The sequence below is a fragment of the Micromys minutus genome (assembly GCF_963924665.1).
Source record: "Micromys minutus genome assembly, chromosome: 3".
NCBI classification, from domain to species: domain Eukaryota; kingdom Metazoa; phylum Chordata; class Mammalia; order Rodentia; family Muridae; genus Micromys; species Micromys minutus.
Window position 1 is genome coordinate 80,856,520 of NC_137972.1, and position 23,077 is coordinate 80,879,596.

At 47.7% G+C, this 23,077-nt stretch overlaps 1 protein-coding gene across 1 annotated transcript; it reads right to left on the minus strand.

The window, feature by feature from the left end:
* Window positions 1–676: 676 nt before the first annotated feature.
* IDH2 (isocitrate dehydrogenase (NADP(+)) 2) lies at window positions 677–21,772 on the minus strand. Its single transcript, XM_080914002.1, has 11 exons — window positions 21,606–21,772; window positions 9,727–9,818; window positions 7,394–7,559; window positions 5,488–5,648; window positions 5,266–5,409; window positions 4,650–4,786; window positions 4,332–4,483; window positions 2,686–2,798; window positions 2,462–2,559; window positions 2,287–2,379; window positions 677–1,860 (listed from the first exon to the last, which is right to left on the minus strand). Exons 1-11 carry the CDS (start codon window positions 21,718–21,720, stop codon window positions 1,773–1,775), a joined length of 1,359 nt encoding a protein of 452 aa, XP_080770128.1. The 5' UTR covers window positions 21,721–21,772; the 3' UTR covers window positions 677–1,772.
* Window positions 21,773–23,077: the final 1,305 nt, after the last annotated feature.

Here is a 23,077-nt window from a genome sequence, read left to right on the forward strand (position 1 = left end):
TTTCTTGTTTTGTTTTCTATTTTTTTGAGACTGGTTAGTCAAGCTCATAGTGACTGATCTGTCTCCCTCAGCCTCCCAAGTGCTGGGATGCACTGACTTTATTCCAAATATTCCCACTTGGATCTCCACACATAAAACCTATGGCTAGAGGTGAGAGATAGACAATTGGTTAAGAGCACTTGTTGCTCTTCCAGACAATTCAGATTTAATTTCCACCACCTACATGATAGTTCGAAGTTGTCTCTAACTCTGGTTCTAAGGGCTCCAGTGCCTCTTCTGACTTCAGTGGGCCCTGCATGTTATGTGGTACACTGACATACAAAATATCCCATAAAATACTAAAAGAAATAGTTCTTAAACCTGAGGCTAGGGCTACAGATGAGGCTTGTTTGGTAGAGAACTTGTCTACTGTGCAGGAGACCACCTTGGTATTGTAACACATGTCCAAAATCCCAGCATTCAAGAGGTAGAGACAAGAGGCTAAGAAATTCAAGATCATCCTCAATGGTATTTGAGGCTAGTCTAGGATACACAAAGCTATGTCTTTTTTTAAAAGGGGGGGGGGGAGGCGGATGATATGGATGATCTTAGTGATGAAATGCTTAGCTAACTAAACTCAATTCCCAACACTGCCAACAATCAACTTTGGATACAGAGAGCAGACAGTATAATCAAAGTTACTTCGACAGGAGCAACAAGCAGAAAGAGAAGTCACCAACTGCATGGGGACAGTGCTTTCCAATGAGTGAGATATACATACATACATACATTTGTATATACATACATACACACACACATGTATGTATGTATGTATGGCTTTGGAGCAGCTTTTCAACATTACTTTTCTAGTTGTGCCAAAGGATAAACCCGAGGATGGCAACAGGGGATCCAGGACACACAGACCTAGGAAAACCTGCAAAGCAGAGACTGGGGGATCTGTTTCTAGTGTAAATGAATCTGAGCACAATCGCATCGGCCTTTACTCCCAACCTTGGGACCAGCCTGACCCATAGAGTGAGTCTTAAACTAGCCAGAGCTATGCAGTGGTGAGTCCTTGTCTCAACTAAATAAATACAAGGATGAGGCTGGGATGCAGAGGTAGGATGCTTGCTTAGTACACACAAAGCTCTAGGTCGGAGTCCCAGCACTGCAGAAGGTGCCTAGACTATCCCAGGATGACAATCACTAGATGGAGTGAGGGAAGGGATCATCTTAGGAGATTCTATGTGAGCCTCTGCCCTTAGGCCCCAGTTGCCTTCTCTCACTCAGGGACAAACCCTGCAGGCAACTTTGTGAGGAAGCTGGGGCCTTACCTGAAAAGTCTGGTAACTCAGGCAGCCTGTGAAGAATGCAGGAAGCCCACAGGCTGCCTTGTTCCCTCATGAAAAGTGGCCCCCTGGCTGACCTACTAGCAGCCTGAGGCACCCCAATCCTGTCCCTGGGGCATCCTATCAGCAGCTCAGCTCCCTCCCACTCAGGGACAAACACATCAAGACAGTTTTGCAAAGAGCTTTTTAGTAGCTAAATATGGCACCATGTGATTTAGAGCAATATAAATTACAGTATGCAAAACACACTGACTGAGGTAAGGCACACCGTTCCTGCCTCATGTCCACCGTGAGGGGAATTGCTCATATACTTTAAAAAACATCTCCATCATATATATATATATGTAAAAAAATATCCCCTAGAAAGGCCACCAGAGAGAGGGCCTGTGAGGCCCACCCTCTGCCATGTACGGAGAACCCACTGGAGGTGGGTAGTATCCACCCCTACTGCTTGCCCAGAGCTCTGTCCAGGTTGCTCTTAATGGTGTCCAGGAAGTCTGTGGTATTCAGGAAGTGCTCGTTCAGCTTCACACTGCCAAGAGAACATCGGGGTGACTCAGGCCTCCTGGAGGCCATCAGCCAAGCCCTTCCAAGGCACATCAGACCTCAGGCATCAGAATGGCCTTCTCATGCCACCAGGCACCCGTCTAGATTTGCTAGTGGCCTACTGCTAGATGGTCACAATAAATTCGGCAGAGAGCTAAAAGTTATAAGCTACCAAGCATAAGCCTCATAGAAGAAGCTGGGAAAAGGTTTAAGGAGGAAAGCGAACTAAGCAACTGCCAGTGGGGACCAACTCAGACCTGGTCTAGGGAGGTGTAGCCTGAGCCATTTCTCAGAACTTGTCCTGCTCCAGACCCCAAGCAGCTCTACCCACTCATGAAAGGGACTCTAAATGGGGTCCCCTGGTTTCCTCCCACCTACTGAGGTCCCAAGCCCTGTTTCCCAAAGCACACACTTGCTGAGGCCATGGATGCAACCAGCCAGGTCCTTAGTCATAGCTCCACTCTCCACGGTCTGCACGCACACCTTCTCCAGAGTCTGTGCAAACCTGCAGGGGATGCAGAGTAAGACCCTGGGATGCTGGGCAGAACTGTGGGCTGTGCCAGCTCGGGCCCTCCCCGTGAGCTCACCTGATGAGGTCCTGGTTCCCATCCAGCTTCCCACGATGCTCCAGACCCCGTGTCCAGGCGAAGATGCTGGCAATAGGGTTGGTACTGGTGGGCCGGCCCTGGGGACAGGCCATGGGATCAGCTGAGCACTAGATACAGCTGTTTCCCTCCAGACCAGCGGATCGGGCTCATCCTCCCAGCCCTCAGGGCCAGTGGGTTTTGGATCTTGAAGTGCACACATTTACCTTCTGGTGCTCTCGGTAATGGCGGGTGACTGTCCCATGAGCAGCCTCAGCCTCAATTGTCTTCCCATCGGGGCAGACCAGCACAGATGTCATCAGGCCAAGGGAGCCAAAGCCTGGGGGGGGGGGGGGCAGGTCTAAACTTAGGGCCATGCTTCAGCTCAAAATCCTTCTCCTTAGATCCCATGACAGCCCACTGAGGCTGAGAGGACAGTAGAGCCCTCCCAGGCAGCTGCGACCCCTCTCTGTGTGTCCCCTTTCCAGACCCCATAGCCTGAGGCTGTCAATCCTGAAGCCTTCCAGATCATTTCAAGACAAAATAAGCTCCCATCTGCTACATCAGCAGTTTTGCAACCCTCCGTTTCTGCTGCTGTTACACCCTTTATTCCAAATGTCCCCAAAGCCAGATTTCAGCTGGAATGAGTCTGTTGTCAAAGACTCTGGGGAATCAAGAAACTCCCCCAGATCCACAAAGAATGTGACAGCCTGAGGAAAAAGTGGAGATCTGTTATAAGAAAAAAGATCCAGCCTGGTCTTGCTTTCTGGATCTACTCTTTAGCTGTTTCAGACACACCAGAAGAGGGCATCAGATCCCATTACAGACGGTTGTGAGCCACCATGTGGTTGCTGGGAATTGAACTCAGGACCTCTGGGAGAGCAGTCAGTGCTCTTAACCGGCTGACCCACCTCTCGAGTCCCTGTCTTGTTTATCTTTGTTTGGCCTGGAACTCATTATGTAACCCAAGCTGGCCTCAGATTACAGCAGTCTGCCTACCTCATCCTCCTGAGTGCTGCAGTTACAGGTGTGAGCCACCTAAACTCCCTTCTGCACTCCCTTCTCCGTCACACCAGCCACAGGGACAGGGATAGCTCTCCCAGTCACTTTCAAATAAGGCAGACGGAAGACAGACAGCTAGGCTGGTAAAGGTTCCTGCCACCAAGCCTGACAGCCTGAGTCCAATCTCTGGAACCCATGGGTGGAAAGAAAGTCTTCGGGGTGCCCTCTGCCCTCTGACCTGTGACCTCCACAAGTGTGCTGCAGCGTACGCACAGTACAGATAAATAAAGGTCCTGACCTACAACCACAGACCTTTATTTATCTGTGCTTGTAGGTCAGGAATGATAAACATAAAAAATTTTACAGAGGGTCTATTATGTACGTCTGGATGGCTGTCCAAAAACTGGCTATGTCCTGAACACACAGAGATCCAACTGTCACCATGCTTGGCCTTATGAGGGCAATTTTTAGAACAGACACACACACACACACACACACACACACACACACACACCCTTCAGAAGATTCTTTGAGGAGTCCATGCCCATGCTCTTGGATGCATCTTATTTTCTTCCTCAGAGCCTCTTCTCTCTTTCACTTAATTCTTGTGCTTACAATCACACTGAATTTTTTAACTTTAAAAAAAAAATCGCTGGGTAGTGGTGCACACTTTTAATCCCAGCACTCAGGAGGCTGAGGCAGGTGGATCTCTGAGTTTGAGACCAGCCTGATCTACAGAGTGAGTTCCAAGACAACCAGGGCTACACAGAGAAACCCCGTCTCAAACAAATAAATAAATTTTAAAAAATCGTTCCAGTCACAGACTACCAACAGTTCCTCGCTCGCGGAGCGAGTTGTCGTCCCAGCGTACCTTGAGCCAAGATGTCCGACTGTACATCTCCATCATAATTCTTGCAGGCCCACACAAAGCCACCGGAAGACTTGAGCACCTGGGCCACCATGTCGTCGATGAGCCGATGCTCGTACCAAATCTTGTTCTTGTCAAAGTCTGTCTTATAGTGCCTGGGGGCAAAAGGGCTTGTCTGGGGGTAGGACAGGAGGTTGGCAGGTTAAAGACCCCTCCCTGAAAAGAAGCTGAACAAGCACGCTGGGAAAGCAACCTTCCCCAGGTGACTCAAGGGAGCTGGGGGGAGCTGTGGTGCCCTCAGGAAGCATCAGAGGCTGTTACTTGTCAAAGATCTCCTGGAAGATGTCCTTGAAACGCCCGTCATAGGCCTTCAGAATGGTGTTCTTGGTGCTCAAGTAGAGCGGCCATTTCTTCTGGATAGAGTACTGGAAGCAGCTGTGCGCGAATCCCGAAATGGACTGTGGGGAGAGCGGGCATAGCATGGCCCCGAGGCTGAGGACTGCCAGTCTGCCACGGTCCCAGGGCCAGGGCCAGTAGCACCTCTATAAGACTCCTCGACTCCTGCTACCACGGAATGAGCCCCTGTTGTTATGGTTGACCAATCTTCTCTCACCAGACTTCTGGGAGCACAGACCCTGTTGCCAGTTTGGCTTTGGACAGCTCTCTACCTAAGAATTCCTAGACCTTAAAACTGGTGCGGCCTGGTTAAGCGGTGTACCGCTAGGTTTGATTGACCGCCTGTCTCCAACGTATCCAATCAGAGCCCTTCTTCCCTGGCCCTTAGTCATTGGCTCAAAGGTGGTCATGTGACCCAATCCTGGTCCACACAAGGAGGCACTCTTTTCTGATACCCCTTCCTGGCGTGAGAATGAGGCCAACAGAAGCGAAGAGAACTACCATAGGGATGGGTTGGAGAGGAGGCTAGCCAGGGCCTTACCTCGTCGGTGTTGTACATCCCCATGCCAACACCTCCGGCAGGGAAGTTATACACTTCCCACTCCTTGGCACCGCTGCCATCCTTTGGGGTGAAGACCAACTTGAACGTGCCAGCTCGATCTACCACAAAATCTGTGGACTTGTACTGCAGAGAGGAGAGGCAGTTCAAGCCAAGGCTTCCCGTGGGGAGCATGAGTCAAGACTGTCTCCAAGCCTGGCCTACCTGGTCGCCATGGGCGTGCCTGCCAATGGTGATGGGCTTAGTCCAGCCAGGGACAAGGCGGGGGATGTTTTTGCAGATAATTGGCTCTCTGAAGACAGTTCCCCCAAGGATGTTCCGGATGGTTCCATTAGGGCTCTTCCACATTTTCTTCAGCTTGAACTCTGTGAGGACAGGGATACCATAAACCAACCATAGCCCCACTTCTCAACCAGAAAGTACCCCAAGACATACAGGGGCCCCAAAAGTCATCCTGGAGGAGGGGAAAGAGTCTAGACTCTAGTGCAGTGGTTCTCAACCTGGGGATTGAACGATCCTTTCACAGGGGTCACCTAGAATCATCAGAAAACACCGATATTGATATTATGATTCGTAACAGTAGCAAAATTACAGATATGAAGTAGCAACGAAAATAATCTTATGGTTGGGAGGTCATGATAACATGAGGAACTGTATTTAAGGGTCCCAGCAGTAGGAAGGCTGAGAACCATGCATGTCATATAAAGTGCCCAGAAAAGTGCCCGGCTGCCATTTTTACCAGGTCCACATGGAGGTTGCTTAGTGAGGAGAAAGGGCAGCTTCCCTCCACCCCATCCTGTCCAGATACTAAGACCTTGTCCTTAAAAGAATGAGCGGTAAGTCCCAGCGCTGGACTGGAGATGTTGTTCAGTGGAATAGTGCCTGCCCAGCATTTGTTAGAGAAGTGAGCTCAGGACTAAAACTGACCCCAGTGTGCTATAGGCAACTGCTCTGGAGACTTGGGGTTTCCATTGTTATCGGTTTGCAGTGCTGGGGATTGAGCCCAGGGCTTTATGCATGCTAGGCAAGCACTCTGTCCCTGAGCTACACCCTCAGCTCTCAAGAGTCACTGGAAGGCTTGGTCCAGCTTCCTCATACTGCAGAAAGTAGGAAGGGAAGGCCTTAAAGCACGTTCATTTATTGTTTGTGAAGCTTGAGGACAATTTTATTCATTTAAGAGAAAAACAAGATGGGCAAGCTGTAAATCTCAACAGCTGGCAGGAGAAAGGAGATGGAGAGAGGAAGAGAAGAAGCCACACTGTGTGCGGTGGGAGAAAAGAGATGGAGGGAGGAAGAGAAGAGGCCACACTGTGTGAGGTGGGGGAAAGGAGATGGAGAGAGGAAGAGAAGAAGCCACACTGTGTGCGGTGGGAGAAAAGAGATGGAGGGAGGAAGAGAAGAGGCCACACTGTGTGAGGTGGGGGAAAGGAGATGGAGAGAGGAAGAGAAGAAGCCACACTGTGTGCGGTGGGAGAAAATGGAAGGAGGAAGAGAAAAGGCCACACTGTGTGCAGTGGGGGAGAGGAGATAGAAGGAGGAAGAGAAGAGGCCACACTGTGTGCAGTGGGGGGTGATCAAGCAACCACATGGCAAAAGAGAGGGAATCTTCAGAAGATGCTGACAGTTCCAGGGAAAACAAATTTAGCCTTTAGCCAGCACTACAGCATCACAGATGTCCCCTCCTTCCACCCCTGGCTTCTGCCTCTGCATACCAGCCTACCAAACAGGCCAAGAGGCCAGAAGGCCAGGCTGTTAGAGACCCCCACTACTATGAGAGCAACAGTACTGTCTCTTTCCTCCCTGTAACTGCTGATGCCTCGCTGGTGTGAGCCATACGGCACAGCAAGGATACCACCTTCCTGCTTCTAGGAGACCTGAAGCCTGGCCTGGCCATGAAAATGAGGCTGGACCCTAATTCACCTCCCCAGGGCACATCAGGCTTTCTCAGCAAGACTGGACTGGCTCTCACTCCCATTGTCAGCCTCAGAGAGGCTCAGCTCTGGAAGCTTCCACCTCTTGGCCCCATAATGAGTGACATAGCCAACTGCCTCTGTCTAAGTGTGACAGCCTTAGAGCCTCCCAGTCTCTGTGATCCCACCACACTCCATACCTTCCACTCGGGCCTCATCAGGGGTGATTGTGGCACACTTGACAGCCACGCTGTACTTCTGGGTGGCTAGCGCAGAGTCAATGGTGACCTGGTCATTGGTCTGGTCACGGTTTGGAAGCCCAAGGTCAAAATATTTGAGCTGGACATCCACGTGAGGCAGGATGAGCTAGGGAAGAAAGCGGGGTAAAGTGTCAAAGCAGACAACTGACTTGGGCAGGATGCCATGGCCAGACAAGGTGACAGCCTGGGGCCACACAATTAAGACCCTGTCTCTGACTGGAGAGATGGCTAAGTAGTTAAGTGTACTGCTCCTGCAGAGGGCCCAAGTTCAATTCCTAGAACCAACATCAGGTGTCCAGCTGTAACTTCAGCTCCAGAGAGTCTGCACCTCTGGCCACTGTGGGAACTGACTTTCACACCCTCACATGGGCATACACGCACACACACAATTAAAAATAAATCTTTGTTGGTGAGAGGGGGTTTCACTATGTAGTCTTGGTTGTCCTGGAACTCGATCCACCCGCCTCTGCCTCACGAGTACTGGGATCACAGGCATGTGCTACCATGCCCACTGCATGTCTGTATGCCTGTTTTGCTTGCATGTATGTCTGTGCATAGGCATGCCTGGTACCTGTGAAGAGAGAAGGATGTATTGGATGGTTGTGAGCTGCTGTGCGGGAGCTGGGAATTGGATCTGGTTCCTCTGCAAGAACAAGTGATGTGCCATCTCTCCATCCCTGAGAAAATATTATTAAAAAAAAAATAAAAAAGGCTAGGTGTTGTGGCTCACACCTTTAATCTGAGCACTTGGAAGGCAGAGGCAGGTGGATCTCTATGAGTTTGAGGGCAGCCTGGTCTACAGAGTGAGTTCCAGAACAGCCATGGCGACACAGAAAAACCCTGTCTCAAAAAAGAAACAAACAGAAAACCAAAACCAACCCCACCAACAAGCAAAAAGCTAGGATTGGAGGCCCCTGCGGTGTGACTGCCGCACTCAGAAGGCTGAAGCAGAGGAGCAGAGTGAGCTGAGGCCAGCCTGGGCTACAGAAGGCTGGAGCAGAGTGAGCTGAGGCCAGCCTGGGCTACAGAGTGAGACTTTGGCAAAAGAACAAACAAACAAAACCCCGCTAATTAAATTAAAGGAAGCACAGGGGCTGAAAAGATGGTTCGGGGGACATGAGCACTTGTGCAAAAGATCCAGGGTCTTTAGATTCCAGTATACACATAATAACTCACAACCACCCATAACTTCAGCTCCGTGGAATCTTCTTCTGACCTATGAGGGCACCGGGCACACATGGGGTGCACACACATCCATGCAGACAATATTTATACACATAAAAATAAATCTGAAATAACTTTTTTAATTACAAAAAAGAAAGAGCTGACAGGATGGCTCAGGGGTTACGAGCACTTGTTGCAAAACCACATGAAGCGGTTCGGATTCCAACACCCACGTGACAAGCAGGGCGTCTTGTGTACGCTTCTATCTCCAGATCTGGGGGAGAGACTGGGGGACTGCAGGGCTTGCCGGCTCCCAGAGAAAGCCCAGGCTCTGAGTTCCGGGAAGAGTGACGGGTCACCAAATACCCTTTTCTGACTTCTGTGCATGTGCGCACACATTAATTTATTACACGTATGTATTTGCTGTGTGCGTGTGCGGAGATGTGCCTATACCATGATTAGCACACGGTGAGCAGAAGACAACTTGCAGTCATCTGCCCTTTCCTTTCTCTGTGCGGGGTCTCAAGGCCTGAACTTACATCCTCAGGTTTGTCAGTGAACGCCTTTATTTACCTGCAGGACCATCTCACCTACCCCAACTGATCTCCTTTTTTTGTTTTGTTATGATTTTTTTTTTTTTTTTTTTTTTTTTTTGAGATAAAAATTTAGCCCTGGCTGTCCTGGAAGTCACTCTGTAGACCAGTCACTCAAAGATCCACCTGCCTCTGCCTTCCGAGTGCTGGGCTCTTTAGGTAAAGGCACTTTCTGCCAAACCTGAGAAATGGAGTCTAATCTGGTTGAGTCCTACCAAGTCTCACTTGGTAGGGAGGAACTGACAAGTCCTCTCACCTCCATGTGTGTGCCGCTGCATGCCCCTGCACACAAATGCAATAAAAAGCTTTGAAGGGGAAAAGAAACCAGATTGGAAAAGCTTGCACATTTCAGCACCAGCAAGACTGCTCAGGACAGGCTCTGGCTAAAGACAAAGAACTAGCAACCACTAATGTTACTCGAGGGAGGTAGGGCAGAAAGTGAGAAACGGGACTGCTATCTCCCAGGGACCCACGGGACACATGGGGGCCTACCACCCACTGAGAGAGGGGTGCTACCTTCTCCTTGATGAACTGCCAGATGATCCGGGTCATCTCATCGCCGTCCATCTCTACCACCGGCTTCTCCACCTTGATCCTTTTCTCAGCATCTAGGATTGGGCACAGAGCGCGTCACATCCCCGCCCCGGGGCGGCAGCAGCAGAGCCCTTCTCCTCCCTGCCAGTTCAATACTTTAAGAAGGGCGCCCATGGTCCAGCGACTGCTCCCTCTCCTGCTTTCAGGACCTCCATTTCCACACGGAGAATGACCTCACGGAGCTAACCCATCCCACCTGGCCAATCAGATCCTCTCCCTTTGGAAGCCAAAAGGCCAAAAGAGAACCACAGCCTACTCAGTCCAGCCCCAAGCCCTAAAAATCCACAAACTCCCCGCTTCCACAAGGCTTCAGGTCCCCTGGAATACTGTGTCCTTCCAATGTGAACCTCTCACAGTCACTAAGCTTCTGTTGTCTGCACGCTGGGAGTCCTCAATGCTTGAAACTGGGAGAGAAATGTGCATAACAACAGTACAAGGCTGCTTATTCCCGTCATCATTCATTGCAAAACAACCCCAAAGGAAGTGACACGGTGCCATCTTGTTTGTTACTTGTTGATTGCTTGGTTGTTAGTCCTTTGTTTTTTTGTTTTTTTTGTTTTTTTGTTTTTTTGTTTTTTTTGTAGCTCATTGATTCCACTTTATTGGTTTTATAAAAAATTTCTTTTATTATTATTATTATTATTACTATTACTAGTAGTAGTAGTAGTAATTTTATGTGCATTGGTGTTTTGCCTGCATGTCTCTCTGTGTGATGGTATCAGATCCCCTGGAACTAGAGTTACAGACAGATGTGAGCTGCCATGTACGTGCAGGGAATTGAACCTGGGTCCTCTGGAAGAACAGCCAGTGCTCTTAACCACTGAGCCACCTCTCCAGACCCTCATTGTTCCACTTTAAATATGATAAAACTGAGGCTCGGGAGATGAGCAGATTATGCCCCAGGTTATAGGGACACAACCAGGCCCAGAGGACATGGACCTTGCTCACTGGGAACATAGGCTTATGGCACCTGAAAGGGACCTAAGCCTCAGAGCCAAGCAGTTAAGTGAACTGGTCATTCTAGAAAAGTATCGCACCCAACATGGAGGCAAAATAGCTCAACAATGAAAGGAAGTCGCTACCAAGACTGACAACCTGAGTCCAATCTCTGGAACCCACAAAATGAAAGGAGAGAACTAACTTATCCAAATTGTTCTGTTGTTCTCTCTCTCTCTCTCTCTCTCTCTCTCTCTCTCTCTCTCTCTCTCTCTCTCACACACACACACACAAACTTTTAACATTTATTTGTTTATGGTATGAGCGTTTTGCCTATATGTATGTATGTATGTATGTATGTGTGTATGTGTGTGTGTGTGTGTGTGTATGTATGTATGTTCACCACATGCATGCCATATCTGAGGTTAGAAAAGGACACTAGGTTGCCTGGAACTGAAGTCACAGATGATTGTGAACTGCCAGTGGTTGCTGGGAATCAAACTCAGGCAGTAAGTTGCTAACTGCTGATCATTTCTCCAGCTCCTTAAAAATATCTTTAAAGAACCTCAACAAGTTAGTTTGGAGCAACTCAGTTGATAAAATGCCTTTTTAGCATTCATGAAGCCTTGGGCTCAAACCTTAATATTCCATAAACCGACTGTGGTGGCAAGTGCCAGTCATCCCAGCACTCAGGAGGAGGAGGTACATTTGAGGCAAGTTCCAAGGTAAGTTCAAGGCCAACCTGGGACACCTGGAAGCATGTTTGGAAAGAAGGAAGAAAAGAAAAGGGCCTTAAATATATCACTGCCCTACAACACACAGTTCAGCCATGATTCATAACTCCCTTGAAACCCCATACACAGAGAGCAAACCAGTTCACTTTCCAAAGACATGCAAATGATTGTATGAGACAGAGAGAGGATAGAAACAGAGAAATAATAGGAGAGAAAAGAGAGACAGACAGAAAGATAGACAGACACTCTTAGAGATCATTAAGGGAGAAAGAGAAGAACTAGGGAGTGCGGTTGATGTCAAAGGCAAGAAAGACAGAATCCAGGTCCCTAGTTCAGTGTACCTTTGTCCTCATGGGTCAGATGCCAAGAAGTCAAAAGTGCAGATGTGATTTGGCTCTCTCCTGGGAACTAAAGGCAGCCTTTGCTGGCTCCATTAACATACCCAAGATGCCAAGCGGATCTTCAACCCAAGCTACAAAATTTCATTTGGGCTAGTGCTTAAGTGAGAAGGGCCAGAAACGGTCTGCTGGACAGAATTTACATAGCTTCTAGAAGCCTCTACTGAGAGTTAATCTAAGGACTGCCTGTCAGATTTTTAAAAATTTAAATCTGCGTCATAAGCCAGTTCTAAGGATATCAACCTCATCGACAGATAAATGCAGCCCTATGCCAGCAGCAGGTGAGCGCCACACCCCTGTGGAGGATAGGGAGGGCAAAGTCATGATCACATGGGTGTGTTCATGGAATTAGAAAACACTGGGCCTATTTATTCACATGGCAACCTGATGCTAATTAAGCTTTGTTGACACTGAAATATTAAGATGTAAAACCACCCAGGGAGGGAGGGGGAAGAGAGGTAGAGGGGGACAAGGAGGGAGAAATGGAAAAAACAGGTAACAGAACAAGCAACACTGTTGTCAGACTCCAAGGATGCTCAAGCTTCTCAGAAGAACTAGGAGCAGGGACCCGAGCCCACACCAGCTAGGCCCTCTTGCTTTGCCTTAGAAATGAGCTTTGCAAATTCACCCCAAACTCTTATCCACTAGACTACACCCTTATGATGGTTTGAATAAGAGTAGCTCCCATAGGCTCATATATTTACATACTGAGTCATCAGAGTATGGCGCTATTTGAGAAGGATTAGGAGGTGTAGCCTTGCTGGAGTAGGTGTGGCCTTGGTAGAGGAAGTATATCAATGGAGGTGGGCTTTGAGATTTCAAAAGCCCAAATCAGGGGCTGGAGAAGTGGCTCAGCTCTTAGGAGCACTGACTGCTCTTCCAGAGGTCCTGAGTTCAAGTCCCAGCAACCACAGGGTGGCTTACAATCATCTGTAATGAGATCTGATGCCTTCTTCTGGTATATCAGAAGACAGCTACAGTGTACTTATATATAATAAATAAATAATTTTTTATTTTTTAAAAAGCCAAAATCAGAACTAATCTTTCTTTCTCAGCCTACAATCAGGATACAGCTGTTAGCTACCTCTCCTGTACCACACCTGCCTGCTGCCCTGCTTCCCACCATGATGATAATAAACCAAATCCCTGAAACTGTAAGCAAGCCCCCAACTAAATGCTTTCATTTATAAGAGATGCCTTTGCCATGGTATCTCTTCACAGCAATAAACCAGTGCCTAAGACAACCCCCATTCTATAAAGTCTTTTTTTTTCCTTCCCAGTTGATGCTATGGATTGAGCTTAAGGCCTCACACACGTTATTAAGAAGCAAGCCCTCTACCATCTAGATAGTAGGTTTCTGTTTTTGTTCGGTTTGGGTTTTAGTTTGGGGTAGGGTGACAGGGTAGCACTGTGTGTAACTCAAGCTGGCCTTTAACTCTTTATATCCCAGGATGGCCTCAAATGCAAAAACTTTGCTGCCTTGCCTCCTGAACATGGGCATCACAGGTATCCATAACTCCATGCTGGGTTCAGGTAGTTGTATTTTTTAAATATCTGTTTACTGACCAGTATTTAAAAAAAAATCAGGAAAGAGGCTAGAGAGACAGCTAGGCAGCTGTTCAAGAGGGCCCCGGGTTGATTCCCACCCATCTGATGGCCTATAGCTGTCTGTAAGCTAGCTCCAGGGGATCTGATGCCCTCTTCTGACACACATGCTACACATAAAAATGTACATGCAGGTAAAACATTCATAATCATAAAACAAATTTAAGATTTATTTGTTTATTTAATATTCATTTGTGTTTTGCCTTTTTTAAAAAGAATTTATTTATTTTATATGAGTATGCTGTAGCTGTCTTCAGACACACCAGAAGAAGGCATCAGATCTCATAGATGGTTGTGAGACATCGTGTGGTTGCTGGGAATTGAACTCAGGACCACAAAGAACAGTCAGTGCTCTTAACCACTGAGCCATTTCTCCAGCTCAAAACAAATTTTTAAATATAAATGAGGAGGCCTAGACAGATGGCTCAGAGGGTAAAATAAAAGTACATACTTTTCTTCCACAGGACTTGAATTCCTTCCCAGTACCCAGGTCAGACAGCTCACAACCTCTCGTAAGAATTAGTATGTGGTCCTCTCATACAGGCAAAGGGTAGGGGGGAGAGCAGATGCAGGATGGGATGCTGACAGAGGGGTAACTGGGAAGTGGGATATAATTTGAGATGTAAACTAATGAAATGATTAATAATAATAAAAGGAATTAGTATGTGCTCAATACCCCTACACACATGTGTGTACACACATGCACACACACACAAAAATTTCAAAATAAATGAGGAGAGTGGGGTTGGGAATGTAACTCGGCTGGTAGTGTGCTTGCCTAGCATTTACAAGGCCCTGAGTTCAGTCTTCAGCACCGTATAAGGATCAGCAATTCAAGGTCACCCTTGACTACATACAGAATTCAAAGCCAGCCTAGGCTCCAAGTGACCAACAAACAAGCCAAGGAGAGTTCACTTCTCATTCTTTTAGTTGAGTTCAGTGAAATATCAGGAGATTGAACCAGATGGGATGCTGTAATCCTGTGACCTCTGCATTCAGAAGGCGGATACTAAAGAACTGTTTGGAGTTTGAGACCAAAGGAACCAAGCTTAATAGCACTGCATTTGCACAGCCTGGGCAAAGCCCTGGGTTTCATCACCAGCACTGGCAAAAAGAAATACAAAAGAGAACAAAAGCCAGAGTCCCATTCAAAGCAGGAACGGTAAAAACGATGCTCTCACACCCTGTTCATTGTAGCATTGTTCACAACCAAAACATGGTTCCTAGAAATGAGTGGATGACTGAATAAACAAAATGTAGTCTGTGCATCTGTGAAATACTATTCAGACTCAGCAAAGGAGAGAAAACAAAAAGGAAAACCTGTCACACATATTAACATAGGTGAGCGATGACAGTTTATAACATAAACATGACAGTTTTGTTGGGCATGGTGACTGCACACCCTTAGTCCCAGCTTAGTTTACAGAGCATTGCAGGACAGCCAGGGCTACAGAGAAACCCTGTCTCAAAAGGAAAGAATCAAAGACAAATACCGTAGGATTCTATTTACACCAGTGCCTAGAACAGTGTTTCTCAACCTTCTTACTTCCGAGACCTTTGACACAGTTCCTCAAGCTGTGTTGACCCCTAGCAGTAAAATCATTTTCATTGCTACTTTATAATTGTAAGTTTGCTACTGTTTTGAACTATAAGGTAAATACTTTTGGAGAAAAGTTTACCAAAGGGGGTCATAAGTCAAGGGTTGAGAACTACCGGCCTAGAACGCTAAAGCAGAGAAGAGGTGGCCCCTTACCTCCCAGGGGCTACGGGAGGAGGAACTAGGAAATTACTGCTTCATAGACACAGAGTTTCAGTCTTGCAAGATGAAAAGGTGTCCGAGGTAATGGCTACAAAGTAACAACGCGACACTACTGAAGAGAGGAGGCAATGGAAGCCGGGGAAGGGTACAAATGATCAAGATACATTGTATAGATGTGTTAAATTGTCAAAGAAAAATTTAAACATACTATTAAAATTTTTAAAAAAGTTCAAAGACTAAATAAAAGATAGTCTAGGGCCAGAGATGCCCCAACCTGACAACCTGAGTTCAATCAGGATTGAACTACCTGGTGGAAAGAAAAAACCAGCTCCTTCTGCAAGTTGTCCTTACACACAGGGCCTGTGGCAAGCATGTACACACACACACACACACACACACACACACACACACACATTTAAGCAATATATAAAAAAAGATAGTCTAAAAAATTTGGCATGGTTAATAATATTTTCGCCAAAAATAAAAATAGTAAGAATTAAAAAAAAAAAAAAAAAACATCCCCCACACTCTTAGATCACAACCTGTCCTTTTTTTTAAAAAATTATTTATTTATTTATTTAATTTATAAGTACACTGTAGCTGTCTTCAGAAACACCAGAAGAGGGCATCAGATCCCATTACAGATGGTTGTGAGCCACCATGTGGCTGCTGGGAATTGAACACAGTACCTCTCTGGAAGAGCAGTCAGTGCTCTTAACTACTGAATCATCTTTCCAGCCCCCCCCCCCCCTTTTAAACAGCCTGTCTTGAAGAGTGAATTACTCCCAATACTTGGAAGCAAGGAGATCTGGAATGAGGGCCTCCCTGTTCCAAACCTGACCTGCACCCTGAAGAGCATCCCAAGTCTCAGGGATTTGAGACCTTTTTCTGTCGTTTAGTTTTGCAAACAAACCATGCTCTGCCCATCTCAAAGAGACAAGGGGTGATAAACCAAACCACAAGAAGTGGGCTCAGGGAGAGGATAAAGTGAGCCACAAAAGAACCAAAAAAAAAGCCGGACTCAGTAAGTGTCGGCCACACAGTGGAAAATCTGAAGAGATGCTGTCTCAAATAAGGTGGAAGGAAGTGACAAAACACAAGGTTGACCTCTGACCTTCACAATGACACCATTGTGTGTGGTCACGTCAGAAGGGAAAGAAAAAAGGTAAGGGTCATGAAAACACAAGAAGCAGTGCCTACAACTTTCTGAAAACTTCCAAAGTGACAGCCAGGTTGAATCTCCCAAGGCCCTAGGTTCCGTGACCAGCAGCATTGCAAAAGATAAATAAATAAAATGTGGCAGCTGAAAAAATGGCTGAAATTAAGACCTGGGCTTGATTCCCAGCACTCACATCTCTGTCAGCTCCCTACCACCTAGAACATTAACTCTAGGGAATGGAAAGCCCTCTTCTGGCCTAGCAGGCACCAGCACATGCCTGGCACACACACACACACACACACACACACACACACACACTAATCTTTATTGGTTGGAGAGATGGCTCAACAGTTGGTTGCTCTTGCAGAGGACCTGGGTCTGATTCCCAGCACCCATGTGGTAGCTCACAACCATCTGTAACTCCACTTCAAGGGGGATCTGACACATTCATGTGGCCTATACAGACATCTATAATGCATACACTCATTGTGTGTGTGTGCATGTGTGTGTGTGTGTGTGTGCGCGCGTGTGTCTGTTTTCTCTGCATAACTCTGGCTGTCCTAGAACTCGCTCTGTAGATCTTAAATTCACAAAGCTCTACCTGCCTCTGCCTCCTGACTGATGGAATTAATGGTGTGCAACACTAGCTCCCAGCAAAGAAAAACAATTTTAAATAAAATTGCATAAATTAATTTAAAAAATTTTTTAAATTAAAAATAGATTAAACATAAATCTGATTGCAAAACACCTTGTGAAATCCTGTAGAACTTTCTTTTTCAGTCTAAATCAAAATCAAAGCCTCAAAAATAGCCTGTATATTGAGGGTGTAGCCCAGATGGTAAGCACATGCCTTCCAGTGCAAAGCCCTATTTGACTGTCAGCACCAGACTAAAAGGGAGGAAAGAGAGCTGGGGAGTGTGGCTCAGAGGGATGGCCTAGCATACACACCCCAGCATTGCAAAGACCGAGCGTGTGGACACATTTATATTATAATCCCAACATTTAGGAGGGTGGAGGCAGAGGAATCAGAAACTCAAGGTTATCCTCAGCAACTGGGAAGTTCAAAGCTAGCCTGGGGAACATGTACCAGAAGTGTAAGACCATGAAGTGAAACCTGAAAGTGTTCCAGCCAGGATTCTCAGAATAGGATCTCTCTCTCTCCTCCCCCCCTACACTTTTCTTTCTTTCTTTTCTTTCTTTCTTTCTTTCTTTCTTTCTTTTTTTGTTTGTTTGTTGTTTTTTTTTGTGTTGTTTTCCAAGACAGGGTTTCTCTGTGTAGTACTGGCTGTCCTGGAGCTCACTCCACAGAGCAGGATGCACCACCCAGGTAGAGAGGCATTTCTATAAGATGGGACACACTTAAAAAATGGCATCAGCAGTAGGGAAAAAGCTGGTGCAGAATGGAGTCCTCAGGTCCACCTGTCCACGTCCCTGTCCTACTGAGAGTAAAGTGCAAATGAAGACACAGATCTCACAGATTCCCCTACCCCATCTCCATAAGGAATATATCCCAATACCCACAATGGACACCTGGAACCGTGGATGGCCCCACACTCTGTGTGTGTGTAATGTACTTTCTCCTGAGCATACAACTATGATGAAGCTTGCCCTACAACTCAGGCACCGTTAGTGCTTAACAATAACTGTAAAGTAGGTCAGTCATAGTAATATACTCTAAGTTACATGAATGTGTTCTCTTTAAAAAAAAAATCCTGCCACTGCCACAGACCTCAGCACACAGCGCCAGCAGCCTGGGCTCCTGCAGGCCCCTCCCTCCCTCTTTGGTATCTAAAGAGTTAGCTTCACCCCAGGCTCAGGCTTCACTCACTTGGGTCTTTCCTGTCTGCCCCATTCAAACCATCCCATACACTTTACATCCTCTTTGTTTCTTCTCCTTAGCTCTTTCAATATTTACTACAGCTAGTTACTCTGTGTGCACAAGGGCACCACAGAGAACCTTCGGAGGTCAAAGGACAACTTGTGGGAGTCTGTTCTCTCCTTCCACCTGGGTCCTGGAGAATCAAACTGTCAGCGGGCTTGGCAGCAAGTGCCTTTGTCCACTGTGCATCTTTCTGACCCTTATCCTTTGTCTATTACTATGTGTCACATTGGCCAACTACCCTGTTATGTGCCAGTCTCCTCCCTGTTAGAATTAAAGCCCAAAGGCAGAACTCTTCTCCACTCCTATTCCCAGCTCCATCCCCTACATCTTGCATGATCTGGACCACAAAAAAAAAAAAAAAAAAAAAAAAAAAAAAAAAAAGATGTTAAAGTCATAACGGAAGGGTAAATTACATCAGGGATACCTGGGCTTACTTCCTATTTTGATGAACGTGCTCCCTCCATTCCTGCTGCCCAGAGCCATTGGTCACACACAAGCAGAGATTTCTCTCATATGATGGGCACCATGCCAGAACAGCTCACAGAATAGGTAAGTATTTGTAATCCGAGCAGGAAGTGTGATTCAGTGATTGAAAGCTTGCCTAGCTAGCATCTGTGAATCTCTGGGTGGGGGAGAGGGGTACATCCAGGTGTGAGGGTACATGCCTATAATACTACCTACTAAGAAGGTGGAGGCAGGAGGATCACACATTTTAAAGCTAATCAGAACAATTTAGTAAGACCAGCTCAAAACAAAGTTCAGAAAGCGATGGGGATTTATCTACTATGGTTAAATCAGGGATCACGGGGAACAGATAAGAACTAACCCCTGGGTCTGCAAGACGTGATAAAGGGTATGTGGGATAATGGGTAAAGGCCAAAGGAAAAGGCTGACTCCACAAAGTTGTCCTCTGATCTCCATACATGTACTATAGCCAGTACACACACAGACACACAGACACACACACAATTCATCTGCTTCTCTCACACGTTCATAGTAAATAATAAAGTTTTAAAAGTTAACAAAAAAAAACCCTGATGATCAACCATTAAATAATTTATTCTTTGATCTTAGATACTGGGATTATTTGTCCCCTCTAAGTGTAGAAGACTAGCAGGGTACCTTCCTGGTCCAGCCACCAAGAACACCTAAAACTGGGGCTGGAGAGATGGCTCAGCAGTTAAGAGTACTTACTGTTCTTGCAGAGGACCAATGTACGTTCAGTTCCCAGCACCCACATGGCAGCTCACAACCATCCTTAAGTGCAGTTCTAGGGAATCCAGTGCCCTCTTTTAGCCTCTGAGGGCAAATGGGGTCACGGATGGCAAATATACATATATTCAGGCAAATATTGATACAAGTTAAATAAAAATAAACAAGCCTTTAAGTGTGTATCTAAAAAGTTAAGGTGAGGAAATGACAAAGTTTCTAACCAGGAATAGAATAAAGGGAGTCTAAGTAAATGCTCTGTCCCCTGGAGAGGTTGAATCTCTTCCCAAAGTCTACATTAGAGTGGCCAGCAAGCAGCTGCTGAAGGTGGCAAGTGGGAACCAAGGGACAGCAAAGACATTGATGGTCTTGGTTGGTTGGTTGGTTGGTTTTGGTTTGGTCTGGTTTTAATCAGCTCCCCACTTGGAGACCTTTGGGAAGGACCTTCCACTGACTACTTTTTAAAAACGTATATCCAGATTGGGTGGAGGGGTGTGTGGGGTGTAACTCATCCCTTTAATCCCAGGACTTGGGAGGCAGAGGCAGGTGGATCTCTCTGTTTGGACCAGCCTGGTCTGCACAGCGAGATCCAGGACAGTCAGGGCTACATGGAGAACCCTGCCTTAATAAGCCAAAATAAATAAACAAACTGTATATCCAAATTCAGGATCCCAAAAGAGCTGTATTTTCTTGTTAATGCTGTTTCTTCGGGTAGTTTTTTATTTGGTTGGTTTGGTATTACCATTACCATTTTAATAGACTTTCCCTCCCCCGACTCGTCACACTAAAAAAAGGGGGTGGGGGCAGAAAAGATAAAAAAGAAAAAGCAGCCCTGGATGCCTCTAACTTCCACCATCTTTTGCTGCAGAGCTGCCACATCGGTGTCGTGAAGAACTGAGGCATTTCATCGGGTTTCAGAGCTTAGAAGCAGATCCCAGAAGCACAAAGGCAAAAATGTCCCTTTCTCCTTGGCAAAGAGGAGGGTCAAGGGCCCCGCCCTCTCCCTCCTCCTGTCCCCCAGCTCTGGTCAGCTGCTCCCACAGTGAGTTAACGATTACCACTCCAGCCAGAACAAACCCCATAGCCAAACCCACCCCCTTTTCCTCATTCCTTTGGCTAACCCCAAGGGCCTTTGGGCCAGATCAGGATAGAATTTCCGTGGCAACAGGCATCAAAAGAGGCCACCAAGTGCTCTACATTGTTCCCTGCCTTTTGTAGGAAGGCGCTGAAGTGCCAGGGTATGAAAGATGCCCGCATACCAGGCTGGGCAATCTGTCAGCAATGGAGACTCTAAACCTTGCTTATTTTGTCCGAGTTGAGCCTTCACGTCTAAACAAGCAAGCTGAAGGCAACACAGATCTCCTGGGAACGACTGACTGCAGAAAAATGACAATATGCGTGCAGTGCCAGCTTACCACAGCTTGTTTGCCAGGCAGGACCCCCCACTCACAAGCAGCTTGTGGTCGGCCCAGCAAGAAAAGGCCAGGAGAGGGCCCTCACTGAGCCTCCTGAGCACCGAAGGGTGGGGGAGTGGCAGCTAAGCAAAAGCGGGAAAAATAGAAGAGCATTCCTCCAGCTGTCGAGTAAAGGTTCCAAAAATAGCTGACGTGGGCCGGTTGGAGAGGAGGGACCAGAGTACGTGGGGATTGGAGCGCAGGGGAAGTGGAGGCCTCTCCCCCTTGCCTTTGTCTGAGCCAGGAGCGCGAGATGACCCTCCCCTGCCTAGGGCAACAGCAGGCCGCTCCAGCACGTCTGGGTCGCTTGTCCCCTCCAAAGGCGTAGTGCAGTCATGATACCCCACCCTGGGCCCCAGGTACCTCTAGAAACGCTCCCCCGAAATACCTGGAAAACCCCAGCCCTGACAGGACCCAGCAATCCCGTCCCAGGCAACCAGCTGCCACTATTCCCCTATGTCCCCACCCCTGCGCCTGCAACGGCCCAGGCGTCCCCGGCGCGGGAGCCCGGAGTAAGGCCACCTCCGGGCCCTCTGTAACCCGCACGCCGCCGTTCCCCGATCGCCGGCGTGTCGCGAGTGGTGCTCCAGGGTCCCCCCTCCCGGGACGTCGCCACGTCGCAGCGCTGCGCGCGAGCCCGCCCCCCTCCCCGGTGCGACACTCACAGTGGCGCCGCGGCTGCTCCAGCCAGCTGGGGACAGTCAGTGTTGCCGGTGCCCAGGTCCGCGCTGAGCCCGAGGCTCTGCAGAGCGAGCTCACGGCCCGCAGGTAGCCGGCCATCACGAGCACGCGAGGTCCGAGCGCGCCGCTGCACTGGGCTGTGCGGTGGGGGACAAGGCTGGCCTTGGTGGCTGGGACCCAACCGGGGCGGAGCTGCAGAACCCGCCGCCCTATTGGGTCTCACCCGGGAGAAGGCGGGCCCACGACCGGCCTGACACCCTTGGGCCTGTTCCAGAGCCCGGGCGGCCCCCGCGCTAAGCCCGCGCTTTCTGGGAACCTCCACACACCCTCAAAGCAGCAGGACCTGTAAAACCCATCGGGCCGCTGGGGCTCACGGCTGCAAGACTCACGCTTCCATTAGAATGTCAGCGGCGGACACGTCGCCTTAGTCCTCCCCTGCGTCCTTTGCGTTTAGCTGACCTACTGACCTGAGGCGCTTTCCAGTCAAGCCAATTGACAAGTTTTGCGTTCTTGAACCAAGACCGGGGCATCTTGGGTCTCCCCCAGGTAGCGTCCAGTTGGGTTGACTAACCAAGATGGAGAGCTGAAATGCCGAATACGGTGGAAGTAAAACAATGAGTTCAGCTATATACCAAGTTCTAGGCCAGCCTGAACTATATGAGACCCTGTAGCAAAAACAAAACAAAAGGTGGAATTCCTTCTTCTGCTCCTGACAAGACTAAACTTCTAGCCCCAAAGTCAGTCCTTCATCATGGCCGAATCTGTCTCCCCTGGGCATAAGAGTTGACTGCCAGGAGACCTATGTATGTGAAGGTTTGAGGTATGTTCATCCTTCATATAACATTCTATGCTAATAGTTACATAGCCTTGAAGAAAAGCCCATGTTTCCTATATCCTAGGCAAAGGTCCAGCTACCACCCAGCCCAACAGCTCCTAGTTTGACTGTTTGTATGAGAAAACAAACAGAAACCCTGGCACATACAAGCCAAATCCACCACTGACTTTTTTTTTTTTTTTTTTAAGTAAGGTTCACTGAAGGCTGGGTTTTGTGTATCAAATCTAACACACCCACCCCAGCGCTCCCATCGATTCACTCCGAACATGAGCAGCCTTCCTGCCCTGTGCTCCTAGTTCCCTTCATGATCATCGTTGCCAGGTGGAGCAGGCCAGGAAATCAACCATGAACTGCTAACATCAAAGCTTCCCTCCTGGAGTCTCACTGGTCTAGGATCCCATACAAAGAGTATATGCAAGTCAGAGACATATGGGTCCCTCCAAAGTCTGAGGGACGGACTTAGGAAAGCCTGGCTTGTGGCAACATGTTCCAGAACAGCCTGAGAGTCCGTTTACTGGATCCCCAAAGGTTTTATATAAACACTGGTAAAGACCACAAAAGCTGCTGGTTTTGTCTTTCAAGCTGTCTTGGCGATATCGGATTGCTGGACTTCAGAAGACA

Bases quoted from the DNA above. Each gene is read 5' to 3' on its own strand.
- IDH2 (XM_080914002.1), bottom strand. From the start codon at position 21,720: ATGGCCGGCTACCTGCGGGCCGTGAGCTCGCTCTGCAGAGCCTCGGGC. The intron at 5,410-5,487 runs GTAGGCCAGGCT...TCCTCTCTGCAG, and splicing joins GGCACGCCCATGGCGACCAG to TACAAGTCCACAGATTTTGT. The intron at 4,484-4,649 runs GTAACAGCCTCT...TTTTGCCCCCAG, and splicing joins TTCCAGGAGATCTTTGACAA to GCACTATAAGACAGACTTTG.